Source organism: Micropterus dolomieu, linkage group LG17, assembly GCF_021292245.1.
Source record: "Micropterus dolomieu isolate WLL.071019.BEF.003 ecotype Adirondacks linkage group LG17, ASM2129224v1, whole genome shotgun sequence".
Lineage (NCBI taxonomy): Eukaryota > Metazoa > Chordata > Actinopteri > Centrarchiformes > Centrarchidae > Micropterus > Micropterus dolomieu.
In genome coordinates this window covers 6,032,766-6,051,450 of record NC_060166.1, presented here as the reverse complement: position 1 = coordinate 6,051,450, position 18,685 = coordinate 6,032,766, and the positions used below count along the sequence as shown (strand labels likewise).

The 18,685-nt window shown below is 39.9% G+C and overlaps 2 protein-coding genes across 3 annotated transcripts in view; one reads left to right on the top strand and one right to left on the bottom strand.

Moving 5' to 3' along the window:
* Nucleotides 1-4,744, top strand: part of sgsm2 (small G protein signaling modulator 2) — a 108,355-nt gene extending 103,611 nt beyond the window's left edge. For both annotated transcript variants that reach the window (XM_046074870.1, XM_046074869.1), the window contains one exon: nucleotides 1,589-4,744. In XM_046074870.1, the coding sequence (XP_045930826.1) occupies nucleotides 1,589-1,677 (89 nt within the window). In that variant the 3' untranslated portion in view covers nucleotides 1,678-4,744. The remainder of the gene's footprint in view (nucleotides 1-1,588) is intronic.
* tpst1 (tyrosylprotein sulfotransferase 1) overlaps nucleotides 1-18,685 on the bottom strand; it is a gene marked incomplete at its 3' end in the record, with an annotated part of 837,181 nt that overhangs the window by 811,267 nt on the left and 7,229 nt on the right.

Genomic DNA, 18,685 nt, shown 5'->3' with positions numbered 1-18,685 from the left:
AGCCTCAGCCGTCCCGAAATCCTCCGACAGATCACGCTGTGAACCCATGAGTGAAGCCGCCGGGCCGCCTCAGCGGCCGCAGGGCCCGCACCACGGGGAAAACACATCCGGCCATCCTCGGAAAAGAGAGCCATGAGTGTACCTCAGTACCCGCACGGAAAGGGCTTCGCAACGGGCGCAGGCAGCCCCCTCGAGAGCTGCCCGTGCGTGCTCCATCCCCAAACATGAGACACACATCTCATGAGAATCTCCATCCGTGATGTACCGAGGGCAAGAAAAAACACACCTTCTGTACATCTGGTTGCCGGACATGCTGGTAGACTTCTTCTTCAGGTAAGACATACTGCTTGTAGGACCGGAGCTTTCTTCAAACAACATACAGAGCGCCTGCTGAATAGAAAAAAGCTAATGATGAGTGTGTACAGGTGTGCTTTATACTCCTCCGGTTATTCCGTCACACCTTACCGTTCTAGCAACAAGCCAATAGGATTGGAGTGATTTCATTCACGTTCAGACCTGCTTCGCCTAGAGGCGTTCCCATAGTGTCGTAACCGACGCAGTTCGAGTTCCCTCGAAGGGGAACTGACTGCTAATTTAGAAGGACAAATAAATAAATTATATTGTATCACACAGTATTTTATAAATGTTTTAATTAATTCATAAATTACACATTTCCATTATGTAGCTCAGTTATACCCAATCAGGGGTATGTGTACCCCAGTAAATACTTCTGCAGTTGCCAGGGGGCACTTGGGAAGATGGAAAAGTGGTTGAAATATTAAGCCAAATTTAATGGATAAATGGTTGAAATAGTTTGTTGATATAGTTATGTAAAAATAATGGATAAATGGTTGAGCCAAATGTAATGATTAAATGTTTGAACCATTAAACCAAAAGTAATGTTGGTTGAAATTGTTAGAGAAAATAAATGGATAAAAAAGTTGAAATATTAAGGCAAGATATTAAGCCAAATGGATAAATGGTTTAAATAGTTATATAAAAGTATAAATTAATGGTTAAAATAATTAGTAAAATGTATGGAGAACCACTTTAAATAGTCAGCTGCAAGTAATGGATAAATGGTTGAATTTGTTAGCTAAAAATAATGAATAAATGGTTAGCTTAGAGTAATGGATAAATGGTTGAAATGGTTATCTTAAAGTATTGATAAATAGTTGAAATAATTAGCAAAATGTATTGATAAGTGGTTTAAATGGTTAGCTAAAAGTAATGGATGGATGAATGGTTGAAATTAAAGTAATGGATACTTGGTTAAAACTGTTAGCTTAATGTAAAGGTAAATGGTTAAAACAGTTAGATTAGCGTAATGGATAAATGGTTGAAATTGCTAGCTAAAGTAAATGGATAAATGGTTGAAACCTTCTTTTATAGTCTATTGTTGAAACGTAGTACCACAAAAGCAAACTTGACCAAACTTACTGAAAGTTAAAAGAGAGCTGACAGGAACATGACCGGTGGTGTATGTGTACTACTGGTACTACATCTGGTAGGGCTGTGACAGGAATTGTATTGTATACAGCATGTATAATTCTGTAGCTGCCTTTCTAACAGTGTGTGTGATCCACAGAGATGGCTGAGCGCCATGATGTCCAACATATCTTGAAGATAGCACGTGAACTGGTGCACAAAGTCCAGTCTCTGATGGACAACAAGTGACTATAGAGGAAGAGGAGGACTGGGAGAATGCAGAGTGAGAGTGTCTGACCCTACAGGACACTCCGCTCTTCATCTCATCCTTTACAGAGTGTTACCAGGCCTCCACCTGTCCAAAGTAAGTCCAGGGAGTCCAGGTTTCCTCCCTGCCCAAATGAAGGCCCTGGGAGTGGGGCAGGAACGCTGCTGAGGTCAGCCTAGCTCTGGAGCTCAGCCTCAATCTGTTTACATTTACCTTCACATGGAATGCCCATGGTGTCCGTTCAGACATGTGGATTTGTCTGCATGCTTGTGAGTTTGATCACACTGTGAACGCATTCTTGAGTCTCCCCAGTTCTACAGAGCTTGTGTGTGCATGAAAACACACACACACACACACACAGACACACAGACACACACACACACACACACACACACACACACTCCAACTCCAACAACATTGGCTCTATCAATACTCCAGTGTCACCCTAACTCAGAACCAGAATGTGTTAGATGCCTGTCAGGAAGGCTGAAGCGTTCTCAGTGTTTGATGAACGTGTTCCTCCATGCAATGCCAGCGGAGGCCACTAGAGTGCAGGATTTACCTACAACATTGTCAGAGGAGCTGAAGTCTTAGCCACGAAGAAGTTTTCATTAGTGACCAAATGGACTGTGCCAACTACCTTTTCATGAGCGTTTTCTACAACAAGCATGTGTGTTTTATCCCCCCCCCCCCCTCCCTCCTTTTTGTCCAGAGTTAATTATCACACAAATGTTGCCTTTATCAGTAACAGCCCAAGGTTCTTAGTTGCACTTTTTGTGATGGTTTCCTAATCATAGTCGGTAGGGGCCAGAGGCACCACAAGAGGCCAAACTGTTGAGAAACTTGGAATGAATTGCAGCCATTTTTCCTGACCATGTTAATTAGTGTTTAAAGCATTTTAATCCTTGCAGCAGAGCACAACAGTAAAGACAAAAGCACATGGCCTTCCTCCCTACTTTAATATGAAACTTGTGAACCTGTATTTTGTAGTACCATGATTTTAGTTCAGGGTCACTGGGGACGCTGAGGTCATGTCTCCAGTAATATTTCTGGGAATTTGGTGCATTTAATGACCTGAGGTGGCTTTTACATTCTATGATTAAATACATATTAGTTTTTTAATATCCAAAACTTTTTAGACCATTGTGTTTTTTTTCCTACTCTCAGAAAAAAAATTTAATTCTTAAGATTTCTTTTTATGGCTAGTCAAGTGACACATTCAATTATCCATAACACAGTATTATAGATTTTTGGCTGGTTAGAAGAAGTAGACATGTCAGACTGAGAGAAAGAGGGTATAAAATAAACATGATTAGGAAAATCCTTCGAGAACGGAAAGAAAATGTCATATTCATCATAATTACCAATATCTAAAGATGGATATTCATTTAAGAATAAGACTGGCATTATTCTATATTTTAGTTATTGTCAACAAATCCTATGTGAAAACCAAAACCAACATCCCTACCCCTGTCTGTGGAACTCAAGCGTACTGAAGACGGGTTAGGGTTAAAGGGTTTCAACTGATTTTAAAATTATTCCTTCCTGAGAATATGTCACTCTTTTCCTGGGATTTCTTGCCATAAACAGGCTTCTTAACTATAAAATGCATTTATATTACATTTGTTGTAATTTTATGATATAATTTGTTCATATGTGTTAGATAATGTGGTAATAATAGATCAGTTCTTCTTAAAAGTACATCTTAAATGTGGAAAAACACATGGTCCTGGCACAGAGGAGAATGTAAGGTATATTGGCTTTGACTACACACAAAATACTTGTTAGTAGAATACATTCTCTGTTGGTTTTGGTCTTTTCATGGGATTTGTTGACAATAAGAAAATCTGTATATTGCCTTATCCTTTAAATGAATCCATGTTTGTCTTTGGAACTGGAGTCAAACATGCTCACTGATCTGAAGGCACCATGAAGACTGTTAAACTTCTTCTTGCGTTCAGCAGTACCGTCAGGAAAAGTGGTTGCAATAGTCCATGTGGATCATCATTCTCCTCCTGCCTAAAGTCCAGCTTCTGAAAATAAAACATACTGGGCTGGTCTTTATAACAGATCTGTGGTCCCAGTTTTTTTTTTTTTTTTTTTGAAAAGAAGCTGCTTTAAAAGCCAAACTTTCTCTAGTGTTCGGTGAATCAGTATTAGGTTGGTTTTGGCTTCTCAGTAACAGCACAGAGTACATTCATATTTGTATGTGAAGGGAATCTGGGAAATTTTTGATACCGTTTTCAATCCCCCTCATTAGTGTAACCCTCGATCTCCACCCTCCTCGCCTCCTTAAAATGTCCAACACGGCTGCATATGATTGGTCATCCAGCACGGACCTGCACCTGTGATTCAAGTGCCAAGAGTCTTCCCCAATCCTGAAGTGTACTGTAGTCATCCGGCTCTCTGATTTGCTAGTTTGATCCCAGGAACGGGCGGTGGTGTGGATGTACCTCGCTTACGGCCTCTCCCCCTCCCCCACCCCGCCGCTAGGGTGGTGGAGGGCTGGCGGGGAAACCAGGGCCCATAGCAGAGCTTTTTCTTCCAATCAGGACCTTGTCTACCAAAGCCTTGAAACAGCCCCCTCTGTGGCATGACAACAATGTGCAATTTCATAATGCATCTTGAAGACTGACTGTTTACTATGTGTGTAAAATATTTTTGAAAATGGTTGTCTTGGATTCTTTAACTACTGTGCAATTTGTCGTTTCAGAAAATCCATCGAAGTCTATATTGCTGTAAATACGAACCAAAAGCCCAATATTTCTATAAAGACAGTCAGAACATATATATATATATATAACTTATTTTGAGATCTATTTTTTATGTTGGTTTTAGCAGCACTAGTTGGAGGTGTGTACTGTGCAGAAATGCAGAATGTGTGCAGACTATGTTACACGTTGACTGTTAAGTGTTCTTTCTCAATGTTGTGCACTGATTTTAAATTTCTATTTAGAGAGCCAATGATTGCATTGCTGAATATGTATTGGTAAGGACGTATCATTTGCCTTGAATGTAATGTATTATTAAATAAGCATTTGTTCATTAGTGGGCCACTGTCTTTCTTTTTAACTATTGATGCTACAGAGATGTTCTGACTTTAAATATGTTCCTTCTCTGTTTGTAATTGTTCGTCTAAATCGACATGAACCGTCTGGTTTAAAGATGCACTGATCAATATTTTTGTATTAACAATGGATCAAATCAGATTTGCTTGAATTGACAAACGCAGAGAGAATTATCAGCCAACTCTGTAGTTCCTCTCAGCTCTTCAGAGCTTTGTAGCATCTTTCAACTCATTGTTTTTTTTCCCAGCCCGCAACTTTAATGTTCTGGTTCGGTCTAAAAACTGTACACCGTTCACTTCCTGCCCAGCACCAAGCAGCAGACAGACATGAGCACAGTGGAGCATTTAGCAGCTAAATAGCCAGATATTTACGTTACCCGTGTCTGCTGGATGTGTAAATAAGAAACCCTTTGCTGACAAGTTTGCTATAAAAACTTGATAAAAGTGCTGGCAGCGTTCACTATCCCCAAGTGGCCGCAGAAAATCATTTATTTTAGGTTTAAAATCAAAATCATCTGAATCGATGTAGGATACAAGCAGCAAACACACTTTGAAGTTTGAAGTTCTCTATGACTTCCTCTTACCAAAGTTCAATCATTCTCCAGAATTGTAATGCCTTCTACGCCTTCATCTGTTCTTGGTTTCGGTCAGCTTGATGAAACACATCTTTGCTTAGGAATATGCACCACAGCAGAAACTAAAGCCTGAGGGTTTAATACCAGACCCTGACACTGTGGCTCTTAACAACACACTGCCAGAACGTCAGGAAACAACGCAGGAGCCTTCAGGTTCCTTTAAGATTTAATTGATTGTGTACTTCATTGGTGTTAATTCCTTTCAAATTAGCAATCAATCACATTCCACTGAACCTCCTGACACACTGAACTTTTGTTTGCGCCGGGGGTCTAAGGCTCTGGGGGCAGATGCTTCCTTTGAGAGCTTTGTTAATGTAAAGAACAATGCCATTTCTTAACATCCACATGTATTTAGCACTGTCAGGAGCATGAAGAGTGTCAGACTTGAGCTGCAATAATCAGGACCTTGTGCTTACTGAAAAAGTTTCACCTTAAGATTTACATTTCATTTCAATGTTCGGTTATTTTCCACTTTACTCTCCTCATTATCTTTGATTTATAGTTGAATGCCGGCACTAAACAAAGAAACAGACTGACAACAGGTTTTTAAAAAAGCATTGTTTATCACGGTTGATAATCCAAACTGATCAGTACCCATGACATTGCACAATACAAAGGCATGAAAAAAAAAAGTAACATTAAAATAGGTATTGCATCTTCCAAAAGCTAATTTTCCATTCATAAATACTTCTCGCGATTTCGTTCACTGCAATTTCTTACAACAGAATCATTAATTTTCCCTAAATAAGTTCTAAAAATTGATGAGTGTGATGTGACATGAAATATAACAATCAGCAGACATTCTGTGGTTGTGAGAAGTATTAGTATTATTTTTTTGTACAGTACAACATCGAAGGCCAAGAGTTCTCTGTAGACGGGGAGTGTTAGCAGCCCGCAGCAGGAGGGGCTGACTGGTGAGGAGACTGGCCTGCGGTGGTCATGTGACCTCTGAAAGGTGCCGAGGCCCAACACAAATGGTGAGATGGATGAGATGTCATGATTTCCTCTTCCACAGCACCTGTTCTGAGACATGAGAATTTATTGACTTAGTTCAAGTCACACAAAGTGGGTTTGTCTTCCCACTGTGACGCAACATTTCATGACTGTTCGATGACTGAAAACCTTATTTGTTGGATTTGTTAATGCTTTCAGTCTGTCGCCCACTAACCAGTTCACTCTGACAATTTAAGTTTGACATTGTGGGAAATATCCTCCCTTACTTTCTTGCTGAGAGTTAGATGAGAAGATCTATGCTACCCTCACATCTGTAGAAGAAGCTGGAACTCGCAGTCGGTTAGCTTAGCTTAGCATAAAGACTGGAAATGGGGAAACAGCTAGCTTGGCCCTGTCCAAAGGTAACAAAATCCTCCTTTCAGCCCCTCTAAAGCTCACTGAAGAACACGTTATATTTCTTGTTTGGGGTTATGTGTGGGACTATTTCTTGGCTGGCAGCAGTAACTTCTTGGAGTATCTGCTGGTTGCCTGGCAACTGGTCCCAGCTAAGAAACAGTGTAGCACATAAAACCCCGTAAAATGCTCCAGCTACATAATAACCTACAGACATGATGCAATCTTCTCATCTTACAACATTTCTGATAAATAATAAATTATTAGATACAATTATTATATATAAAAATACGAACATGAATAATATATATAATATATAATATTTTTCTGCTGTTGTATATCACAGTAAACTAAATATCTTTGGTAAATTGTGATGTGTGTGTTTCTGTTTTCTGGAGTATAAATCCGAATAATTTCTACAGTATGCAGAAAATTTTTAGGTACTTTATTTTTTAAATATGCTACTGTTTTACTCCACTACATTTATCTGACAGCTACATGGTACTTTCTGATTTTACACACAAAACACATGACAATATTTTGAAAAAAAAAGTACAGCTTATAATATGAATCCATATATAAAGTAGTTCATATGTAAGCAGGTTGTAGCTGGATGAGCTAGAGCTGATTTTTAATTATTTTGTACGCTGTACAATTTATAACAACGTGTTCATTTGAAAAGTAACTAGTAACTACAGCTCTCAGACAAACGTAGCAGAACACAAAGTACAATCGTTTCCAGCTGGTACCTGTGTGTTGCGGTGACGGCACTCCCTCTGCTCCTAGCTGGGGTTGGGTTTGTCTGCAGACTTCTGAATCTGTATGGAGGAACAAAGAGCAGAACACAGACAGGCAGAAGTTACAGGATCTGCTCTCAGGATGACATGCAGCGCTGTGACAAAGTGAAGAAACACCAGAATATGCAACGTGAACCACCAAGAAAATGGCCACAGCTGACTCACCAGCTGACTCACTGACTTCAACATATTTATTTTCTTTCCCCTTTATTAATGTGAACAAAGGCCGACTGTGTTAATAAAAAGCATTATTAGTAAATCAGAAGTAGACACATTCTTCTGAAAGTGTGTTTCTAAAACATGTAGAAAACGGGTGTTGATTGGTAGAACTACCATAGGAGGGCAGAATTGCTCTTTAGCCAACACCAACCTCTTAAACCGAAACCCAAAGATAAGGCAACACAAAGAGACTAACAGGCAAAATAACCACTAAAGAGGAAAAAAGGCAATCATGAAGTGGAGACCAGAAAACAACAAAAGAAAAGGCTGCAGTATATGGAGAGAAACTCAAGTCAAAATACAAGAGGAGATGAGTAACTGTGAGCAGATGGAAATCTGGAACAAGAGCTTCCTCTGAGCTGGAGATGGTTTAACTCAAATCAGATGCTAATAAAAGGCAGAATTTGAAATAAAAATGAAGTAAAATAAAGCTAAACAACAGGCAGAAATGTTACTGTACCTGTGATTGTTCTTTAAGGAAATCAGGTAGCTGAAATTCACCTTTAAAGACCTAGAAAACAAAGGACCAGGTTTAGAGGTTTAAAGCTCCACAATTTCACTGAATCTGCATGAATTCATCATGTGAATTACCACGGTTAAGCTTTACTGGATCATCAGTAAACCTTAATATATAAATGCTTATTAAACCACTGAATAAATACGATTAAAGCATATTTACACATGTATAAAAGCATGATTAACACTGCTTAAAATCCAAGCTGAGCAGTCACAATCTGACAGATGAACTCCACCCTCAGTGTATATCTGATGCTGGGGGGTTTCTGCAGAGACACTGTGTCATGCAAGGTGAACATCTGCGACCTAGAAAGGTGGAGGCTGCTGGACACATGCCAGGAATTTCAAGCTCACTTATGCCATGTAGTTTTGTCTTAGGGGATGACATGGGACCAGACTGAGCAGTGAAAAGAGACAGAGCAGAGAAATGGTCAGATGGAGGTGTGTGTGTTGGATGAGTCTTTCCAGGAAAAGGCTCTCCTCTTGCTGGCCTCAGCCACACTGTCAACACGTAAATGGACTACTCCTGGATCCTTCCAGTTTATTACTAACATGCGTCTTATTTCCACAGAATCTACACAGGAAGTCACCTCCTTTTTGTTGAATAAATAAATTAAAAAAAACATTGTAGCACAGGGTTGTTCTGTCAGCCAGAGATTAAGAAGAATGTGGAGCAAAGGTTGGGCTATGAGTAACAACAGTAAGATGATGGAGGGAAGCTAGAGAATATCAGAGGACTTGAACGTATAACAGCAGTAGTATTGAGTACTACAGTACATCAGTGGGCAGTTATGAGCTCCTTCAAAATCTATTTTTGATCTCTTTTCTTCTATAGTTCTCATCCTTACCATCCCATTCAAACTCCTGTATACCCCAATCAGATATATTATCTTATTAGTTTGTTTGCAACACCTGGCTTACCTTTCATGAAAAAATAATATGTAGTGTAGTAATGGTGCATGTTGTATAGTCCTGTACCATTTGTTGTTGTTTATTTGAATCTGAATTATTACTTATGTGAATTATTACTTATAATTACTCATTTGACCAAACCACTCCCCCAACAGAGACAGTCAAATAACCTCAGCAACTCTAATCAGGCACGGCAGGCCTGTCAAGCATTGAATTTCTCCACGTGTTGAATGGAGGTCTACGGGCCGTATTAAGAGCCACAGGGTTTAGCGATGGGTCAATGCCAATAAAGTACAATTGAGTTGGAAATTTAACTGCTAAACACAGAAGGACATGACAGTCTTGCTCTGCAAATTTCATCAGCCTGGTATTACGGCTTACTTAGGTTTACTGAGGTGAAAGCCATTACCTTATTATCTGATGAAATGTGAGGAGGGTGATGGACAATCTGTACTTGTAAAACATTTCATCAAGCTAAATAAGTTACACAATTACATGGATGTTGTTTCTGTCTTCTCCCTCATTCACACATCTTGATGAGATGTCTATCTTGGAATGATTATATATATCAATTAAAATCTTTAAATTAATCCTGTGCCTCCCATTCTGAGCTCCAGAGATTAAAACTTCCTCTAAGCACAAAACTCATTCCTAAATCCCCCTGCGTGCCTTCATGCATGCAGAGAGGCAAACGCATGTTTTCGATTTCCTCCTGGGTGCCATTTTGCAGCTTTCCTCAGCGTACAGAGGCTCCGGGCCAGACTGCTCTGAACCTGTCCAAACCTTCTACTCAGAGAGAAAAAGGAAAGCATGCAAAGGAGACGCGGAGCAGAATGCCCGGTTGTTGTGCTGTATGATTAGGAAACGTTCAGGATAGGCCAAGCTATCGGCTTTGCACGCTACAAATCAATCTGTCCTTCAGAGAGAAGACAGACAGATGAAGGGCAGCCTCTGGGAAAGGCCAGACATCATGTCTGCATGATTGGATCACTGCAGTAACATGAAGCCAGCCTGCTCTTGTCCAGCAGACTCTGACCTCAAGGTCTATTACCTCTGACGGATCTGTTAAAATGCTCATGAAAGGTGGAATATTCATAAGGTGGAAGGTTTATAGTCTCTTTTACTGAGTCAGATAAAACAAGCTGAAATACTGCTCAGCATGATCAAAGGCACCTCTGACTGCCAAATATAGTCCTTAGTCCCCGATCAGCTGACAGAAATGAGACATTGCTGGCTTCCCGAGTTAAAGAAGGCAAACAGACCCTTTTAAACTAATATGAAGGCATCTCGCCTCACACTGCTGTCCATTACACATTACAATGACTTGGTTTCTAATTACAGCTACAGGAAGTCTGCACTTCTGGTCCAACTGCATGTTTTACTTTTTAATCAAGGACACAATTACATGTTGACCATGAAACTCCGTGTCTATACTGTACAGAATGCAATTCTATAAGCAAAAGGAAAAAACAATAAGCCTTTTTCCATAAACTTTTAATTAAGCATTAAAGTACATTCTTGACTTTCAGTATTCCAACAATTATGCCTAAACATCCACAAGACAGCTCTGTAGGGGAGTAGAAACCCTGAAAACCTGCCACAGCATGCCTCAGCAGAGCCAGGCAGAGCCCAGCGGGGGGTGGGGGGGTAGGGCGGGGCAGCACAGTCAGGTCAGCCAAGGTGCCTGCTGGTACAAGCACCAGGTCAGTCCAATGTGGTAGTGCCAAACTAAACCCTGCAGTGGTTCAGCTTCACTATTATGACTAGAGCTCCCTGTGACTAAGCCCCGGTCCCGTGGTTAAACATGGTGACGGCACAGTGCATTTGAAAAGCTGCCAGTGTCAAGCCACAATCAGCAGGGGAGAATGTTTCAGCTGCACACCGGTCTACTTCCACCCTCTCTGGGTGGAAACTTTCCAGGGATATTGTTACCTCAAACAAAATTCTTCTATTTGAACTGCACACTGGAACTCTTCAGGAGACTGGGTGTGCATGCATGTATGCTTGGCTGTTTGTGTAGGCTGGGCGTTCCGGTACCAGGGCTGTACTAATCTTCAAAACCAAAACTCATCATCTCAGATTGACTGGGAGTTTGAGGATACAAAGTCATTACAGTGTCCCATTTTCAAGAGCGTGGGTAGATTTTTCTTTGAGAGAGGGAAAATCTCACATGCTTTTCATTTCCTTGAGTCCGAGTTTGGCCAGGTGGCCTAAATAAATTCATATGTTGACTAAAACTCCAAACTGGGTTAAAGACAACCCTCTCAAGCCCTATCGGATTTGATCTCAACTAGTCCACAAAGAGAAGCCTCTTTTGAGAGAGCCGCTTTTGCTGAATGAGAAAAAATGTTGTGTGGAAAAACATGCTTACACTCCTCAAAGTAAGGCTCCAAAGTAACGTTTGGACCAAAAGCTTTTGGCCTTGAATGTTCATACAATACCTAGGCTTTGTCAGGTACTGATAAGTGGAATAACAATACAGCCAGACCTAAAGGCAGCCAACAGTACACAGCACCCTACCATTTGCTCTTTTTATGCTTAAAGGTTGAGTGTTCTTAAAATGTGTAGTCTGATCGCCTACATCCCAGCATTTCCCCAATGTCTCTTCAAAAAATATGATACCAAAAGTGATGGAAGAAGCTGTATGAAAAATGAAAAAGGGGAGTTTCATAAAGAAGTTTAAACCCTGCCTCAATTTAAAACCTCAACATACCTGGACAATCCCGGAAAGTTGACACAGATCTGTTTCCACCAGGTTTCACTGTTACATGATCCAAAATAGCACTTTGATTTAAGCATACTGTGGCCTTAAGTCTTATATGACAGAAGAACTCTTTGACTCCAGCCATATGTGACTGTATGAGGGGCCACAGTAAGTTCAGCAAGATCATAATAACACAAATCAAAAATGAATGTCTTGAAAAAAAGATATCTGGATATTATTCATCTGGCAAACCTGAAACACATGCTCCATGCTCGTCTAGTTTCATAAATATGAGTCTCTGTTGAGGCCTAAGAGCCAAAGAGCGCCAGGATGGCCGAGCCGACGATAGCCCTGAATCAATATCATATGATTAAGCTGCACATCATTAACTATCCTTGCATCAATATGAAGAAAAAGGTCCAGCCACGTCCAACACGCTGGACGAGAAACTCTACAGACATTTGTTTCTCATCCTATCATTGTTACTGTGGAGAAACTGAGAACTTATTGATCCCAATATCCATTTCTCACCAGGGATCAACACAACTGCAAAGCCACTTAAAAGCTATTGATTGCGGCTTCAAGAGCCAGGCCCAGCGAGCCTCATTTACAGCAAGCTGGAGACGACCTCTACTCTAGCAGGCAGAGATGAAGCCTGGACAAGGAGCAGAATCCAGGTGTTGTCATTTTAACAACGTCATAAGGGACGTTCAGTTGGGGGTACAGCGGTTTGTTCTTTTACCAAGTTCTTTCCATTAAAAAGTTCTAAAACTGAGGCCGGTACCTGCTGAACCGAACTGGTACTGGCAGACCTGAACCCACCCAAGTCACTGTTAGCTCACCGTGTACTGGCACAGTGAGGACAAGAAAAGGAGAAAATTATTAATTTTTTTTTTATAAATAATGCATGATTGATTGTTTTTATATCAAAATCACAAGCAATTTTCAAATTGAAAGAACCACCGAATGTATTCAGCTGTAGTGTTATTGTTTTACTTTTCTTTTTACTTATCAAAAAGACTAAACATAACAGAGTGGCGAGTCTTGTTCTACATAAACAATCTCTGTGATTGGCTAACGGCAGTTTCAGACAGGCAGCTTTAGCCAGTGGTTGTCAAAAGTTAATGACATACAGAGGGTAAATAGAGTTCTCAGAATCTCCCTGTTAAACCCTAAAGCACATTTGACCTCCTGTCAGTCTAACAATGTTAACATTAGCTCAGGCAGCTAGTGCAGGGCCGTCATTATCAATAGATGTAGTCAGTATGACACCAAAACACAGACGTGAATTACCAGCAGTTAACTATATAACAGTTATCAACAAATAGAATTCCACTTGAATGTTAAAATACGGTTAAGGTTAGTGATACATATTAAATTAATCACTAATGTAAATTTGCAATTTAAATGTCTGGTTTTAAAAATAGAGAATCCTAGAAGGATCACAGCAACAGAAATATTTTATCTGATTCTAATAATATAAACAAGCTATGTTTGTGATGAAGCTTGGTAAAATAATATATTGTGTAATACTACAGATACAGTCCTGAGGTTTCATTTATAGAGGTTACTTTCAATTTAAACCACAATACTGGTCAGAAGAATCGCAATTAGATATTTACCGTAACTTTCTTCCTCTCAAACCCAATACTTTTTTTTGAACCCTTGGGTTTGGGTCAGGTACAGATAGTCATCACTAGCCTTTGTATACAGCAACATAACAAGGGTAGTAAACTAAAAATGAACAAAATCTTCTCTACCTTTGTAGAGACCCATGTCTATAAATACAACTTTGGTTAAATCAATAGGTTTTAGGCACATATGCACGGACTCTGTTAACTGATTTGACCACAGGGCAGACACTGCTTAGAGGAATTACCTTTAAGAAGGGTCTTTACTCACAGCAAAAAACAACAAAGCAGTACAGAGATAAGGCCGCTCTCAAAAGGTCAAGCTTCCTTAATCATCCACATCGCTCTGTCTCCACAATACAAACATTCTGTTCAATGGCTGCTTTCAATCTATTTCTCTGCTGAGCTAGACCCAGGATGCATATTCTGTGGTGAAATCAGGGCTGAACACTAGATGAGACAGAGGGTAAATATTTGGATGGGGTTGGGTGAAAATTCAAGACAGCAGAGAGAGCATTTCCACATGTGGCTTCATCATTGGTGATTTAGTTCAGGGCTGCTTGCCAGATGCCTTATGCAATGCTACTTGAATTTGTGAGGGGTGCCACTATGGAGTGTGGCCTTGACTTTAGTAAAAATCCCCAGTATTCAGAGACTTTTCCTAAATAATACAACTAATACAATAAAATAAAAACACCATCCCTCAGATCAATACACTCCTGGGTTTTACTGCTTATTCTGCTTTGATTACCAAAACAAACCCAAAAGGAATATGTGAATACTGAATTTGTGAGGTGTCCAGAATCACGACTCTGAATGACGGTTGCTCCATGTCTGCTGATGTGTAAATAGGCAACTCTTTGCCAACACGTTCACCATAACAACTTGACATGACAACATGACAATATGGCAGTGTTGTGTTTTTACCTTGCTCTGCCCTCAAGTAAATCCGGAAATATCTGAACAAAGCATTATGTGCAAAATAAAACTTTTGATAGTTGAAAGTTTTATATTTGATGCTACGTACATTTTTGGTTGGTACCCCGGGCTACAGCGAAATGCTCAATCAAACAATAGATACATTGCAGACGCTGCTGAGCAGATTACAAAGCTCTGAAAAGCTCTGACAATGTTGTTTTAAACATTCTAACGAGCAAGCTGACCACATGGCCCGATCAGAAACTTTTTCTTCCCTTGGAGCTGGCTGGTAGGAGATCCTCCTCTGTAGGCAGGAACTCCATTCCGGAAAGGAGGGGAGGGTGAGGGCAAGCAAACAATAATATAAACCCTGCAGCTGGGCTTGATGCAGAGGAATCACACTAACAACCCACAGATGTACACAGCATAAATCTGAGTAAATGAGCTTCAACACGCACACGTCTACATCAAGACACAAAAGTATTTTAGAGAGCAGAGATGGAGGAAGAACCAGCAGACACAGACAGATATTTACTGCTCCGAAATATATCAACAGGACCACAGGCACATTTGAAAAGCATTAACACGCACAACATGGTGATAACACGGATGGAACAGCATGAGGATTTGATATCTGACCAGCACACAGACATATGGCAGCCTTGAAAGAAAATTGGTTACATACATCAAGGTGACTCGGCCAACATTTTGCATTTTGAGAAATGTGTTTCTTTGTATTCATCTTACAGTGAGACACTGTGGTTTTAGGAGTAGTTGACTTTGCTCCTTCAAATTTTGCTACATTTGTTTTATTGCTGGAGCACTATGACAGAAATACAAGGTAAATTTATTTATATTACAACACACAGTTGTATTATGAGATGAAGATCAGCATTGGAAAACACTAGAGTCATTTGCCCCTCTATAAAATAAAATAATAAAACAAAGCTCCATCGTTATGGAAACATTGTGGAAAGGGTTGAAAGGAAATGGTGTTCCACCAATCTGGAAGAATCTCGTTTAATATGGCAAGATAGTCTTAAAACTTATAAGGAAGGCCCTCTGTAATGCCAAGGGAGCCTATTATTCATCATTAATAGGAAAAGAAGAACAACCCCAGGTTTCTTTTCAGCAGAGAGTCACAGCTCTATTGAGCCATGTATTTCTATAACCCTCAGTAAAGACTTCATGAGCTTCTTTAATGATAAAATTCTAATTATTGCAGTCAAAATCCATCATCTCCTGCCCTCATCTGGTACCAAGTTATATTCAAACACAGGAGCCTTAGAATACCTGACATATATTTGCTTTGCTCCCATTGACCTTCAGCAACTAACTTCAATGATTTCTTCATCTAAGCCATCAACCTGTCTCTTAGACCCCATCCCTACTAGGCTGATTAAGAAGGTTTTACCCTTAGTTAGCACTACTTCACTAGATAGATCAATCTGTCTTTATTAACAGGCTTTGTAACAGTCCTTGATCCACGGGTTTCAGCCAACTATAGACCTATATCTAAGCTTCCCTTTCTGGCAGTTGCCAAACAGTTGTGTGACTTTCTACATAACAGTAGAGGATTTGTTTGAGGATTTTCAGGATTTAGAGTGTATCACAGCACAGACACAGCACTGGTGAAACTTAAAATGACCTACTAATTGTGTCAGATAAAGGACTTGTCTCTGTACTTGTCTTGGTAGATCTTAGTGATGCATTCAACACTATTGACCATCACATCCTATTACAGAGACCTGAACATTTAATTGGCATTAAAGGAGCCAATCTAAACCGGTTGAAGTTCCATTTATGAGATCGATCCCAGTTTGAACATGTTAATGATGAATCCTCCATGCATGCCAAAGTTAGTCCCGGAGTTCCACAAGGTTCTGTGCTTGGACCTGTTCACTTTATATATGCTTCCTTTAGACAATATTATCAGGAAACACTCCATAAACTTTCATTGTTATGCAGATGATATCCAATTATATGTATTGATCAAGCCAGATGAAATCAATCAGTTAGCTAAACTTTAGGCATGCCTTAAGGACATAAAAACCTGCACTGGGCTGCTGTGTGTTCTCTTTATTCTTGTACGTACAGGAGTAAACTAGCTTTCTTCTCTGATCCTTCTGTAGAGGCTTGAACCTTGTCACCGCTAAAGCATTTTTGCCACTAAAGGCTATAGGCCTACTTGTTAAAATCTCCTTCACACCAGTTTTTCAACATTCTTGCAAGTTATTCAGAAAACTTTACAATTTATACACTGAAACTAGACCTGAAGATGCCTAAATTTGCGAGAAATAACACAAAACAGCACATTAGCGTTAATAACAAAATTCTGCAATTCCTGGAATGTATTGGAAATGGGATTCAACAATAATTATTTTATTAAAAGAACACTGCAATGAATACTGATCACTTTATTGAATATGATCGATGGATATTCTATAACTGAGTCCTCTTGTTTAGAGGAAGTCATGACGACACTGGTAGCTTTGAATTAGAAGGCCAACATCTTATAATATTGAGTATGAACAGTAAATTCAGCTACATCTGCTATTATTAGATGTCACTTCAATTTTACAGTTGAAAAATAAAAAGGGTATTTTGCAACTCAGCCACTTTGCTGTAAATTCCATCTCTGTTTGTGGTCAGACACATTTTCCACAAAGTTCCTTCTCCCCTTACATCATACACTACAAATGTTTTCCGTTTGAGTCATAATGGTCTTGACAACATGACAAATTGCACTAAATTCATTCTTTCTTTGCGTCCTCGTTCCCCCTTTTGGCTCCCCTCAAAAAAATGGAAAAGTAATCCAAAGACTTCAGAAAAGTATACTGGCTAAAACTCCAAACTGGGTTAAAGTCAAATTCACATTATCCAAATTATTGTAAAATTGAATATTCACACCACCAATCAAGAATGAAATAAAAACACCTACTCTTGATTACATTCTGTAGACTAAGGGTTTTTGTACAGCTGTTCATATGCCTGTATTCTACTACACCTCCTGCACTCACAGTTACAGTCTGCCTTATATATTTTGGTTTCGCCGAGTGTGCAGATTCTTGCCCTTGGGTGTTGTGTAGTCGTGCTGATGTACAGTACAAGCCACTGCTCTTTGTGACCAGGGAGACACTTCCTGTTGGAATGGGAAATGACAGGAAATAGTGTTGCTGCTTGGCTGAAACATCACTGCAGCATGACAAATCGCAGGCCGCAACGAGGACCTCCTGTTTATGAAACAGAAACACATGCCACTAAACACACATGTGATGGGATAAACACTGCTGATGAGATGGCTGGCTACAGTTACTGTGACTTACACCATGCCACTGATGCAATTCCCGTGAGACCAAGTAATGCTAGCTTTAACAAGAACATAGACCTACTCATTAGTGTAACAGTACTTTGTTTTCTCTCTTATACTGTATGCGTGTGTCTATGTTTGACTGCATGAGTTCATAGCACAGACTGAAAAATAGGAAGGTTACCAACTGCCTATTTCATCTTCTTAATCTAGTCAGAGCTCGACACTAACATTGTTTCAACATTCAGGTATCAAAGATAAGTAAGCATACAAAGCCAAAAGTATACGGATGCCTAAACACTTGCTGCTGTAACAACATCTTCTGGTTTTATACTTTGCCCCAGATGTTGGACCCGGGCTGCAGGGATTTGCATTATCTAAAGATATAGTTTCCCTTGATGGCATTGCCCTGGCCTCCAGCACCACTGTGAGGAATCTTGGAGTTATCTTTGATCAGGACATGTCGTTTAAGTCTCACATTAAGAAAATTTCAAGGACCGTCAGCTAAGTAATATTGGGAAAACAGGAATATCCTGTCTAAAAATGATGCAGAAAAACTAGTCCATGCATTTGTTACTTCTAGGCTGGATTACTGCAATTCTTTATTATCAGGCTGCTCGAAAAAGTCCATTAAGACTCTTCAGCTGATCCAGAATGCTGCAGCACGTGTTCTGACAGGAACCAGGAAAAGAGATCACATTTCTCCTGTTTTAGCTTCTCTGCATTGGCTTCCAGTAAAATCCAGAATAGAATTTAAAATCATTCTTCTTACCTACAAAGCTCTTAATGGTCAGGCACCATCTTATCTTAAAGAGCTCATAGTACCTTACTACCCCACCAGAGCACTGCGCTCCCAGAATGCAGGGTTACTTGTGGTTCCTAGAGTCTCCAAAAGTAGACTAGGAGCCAGAGCGTTCAGTTATCAAGCTCCTC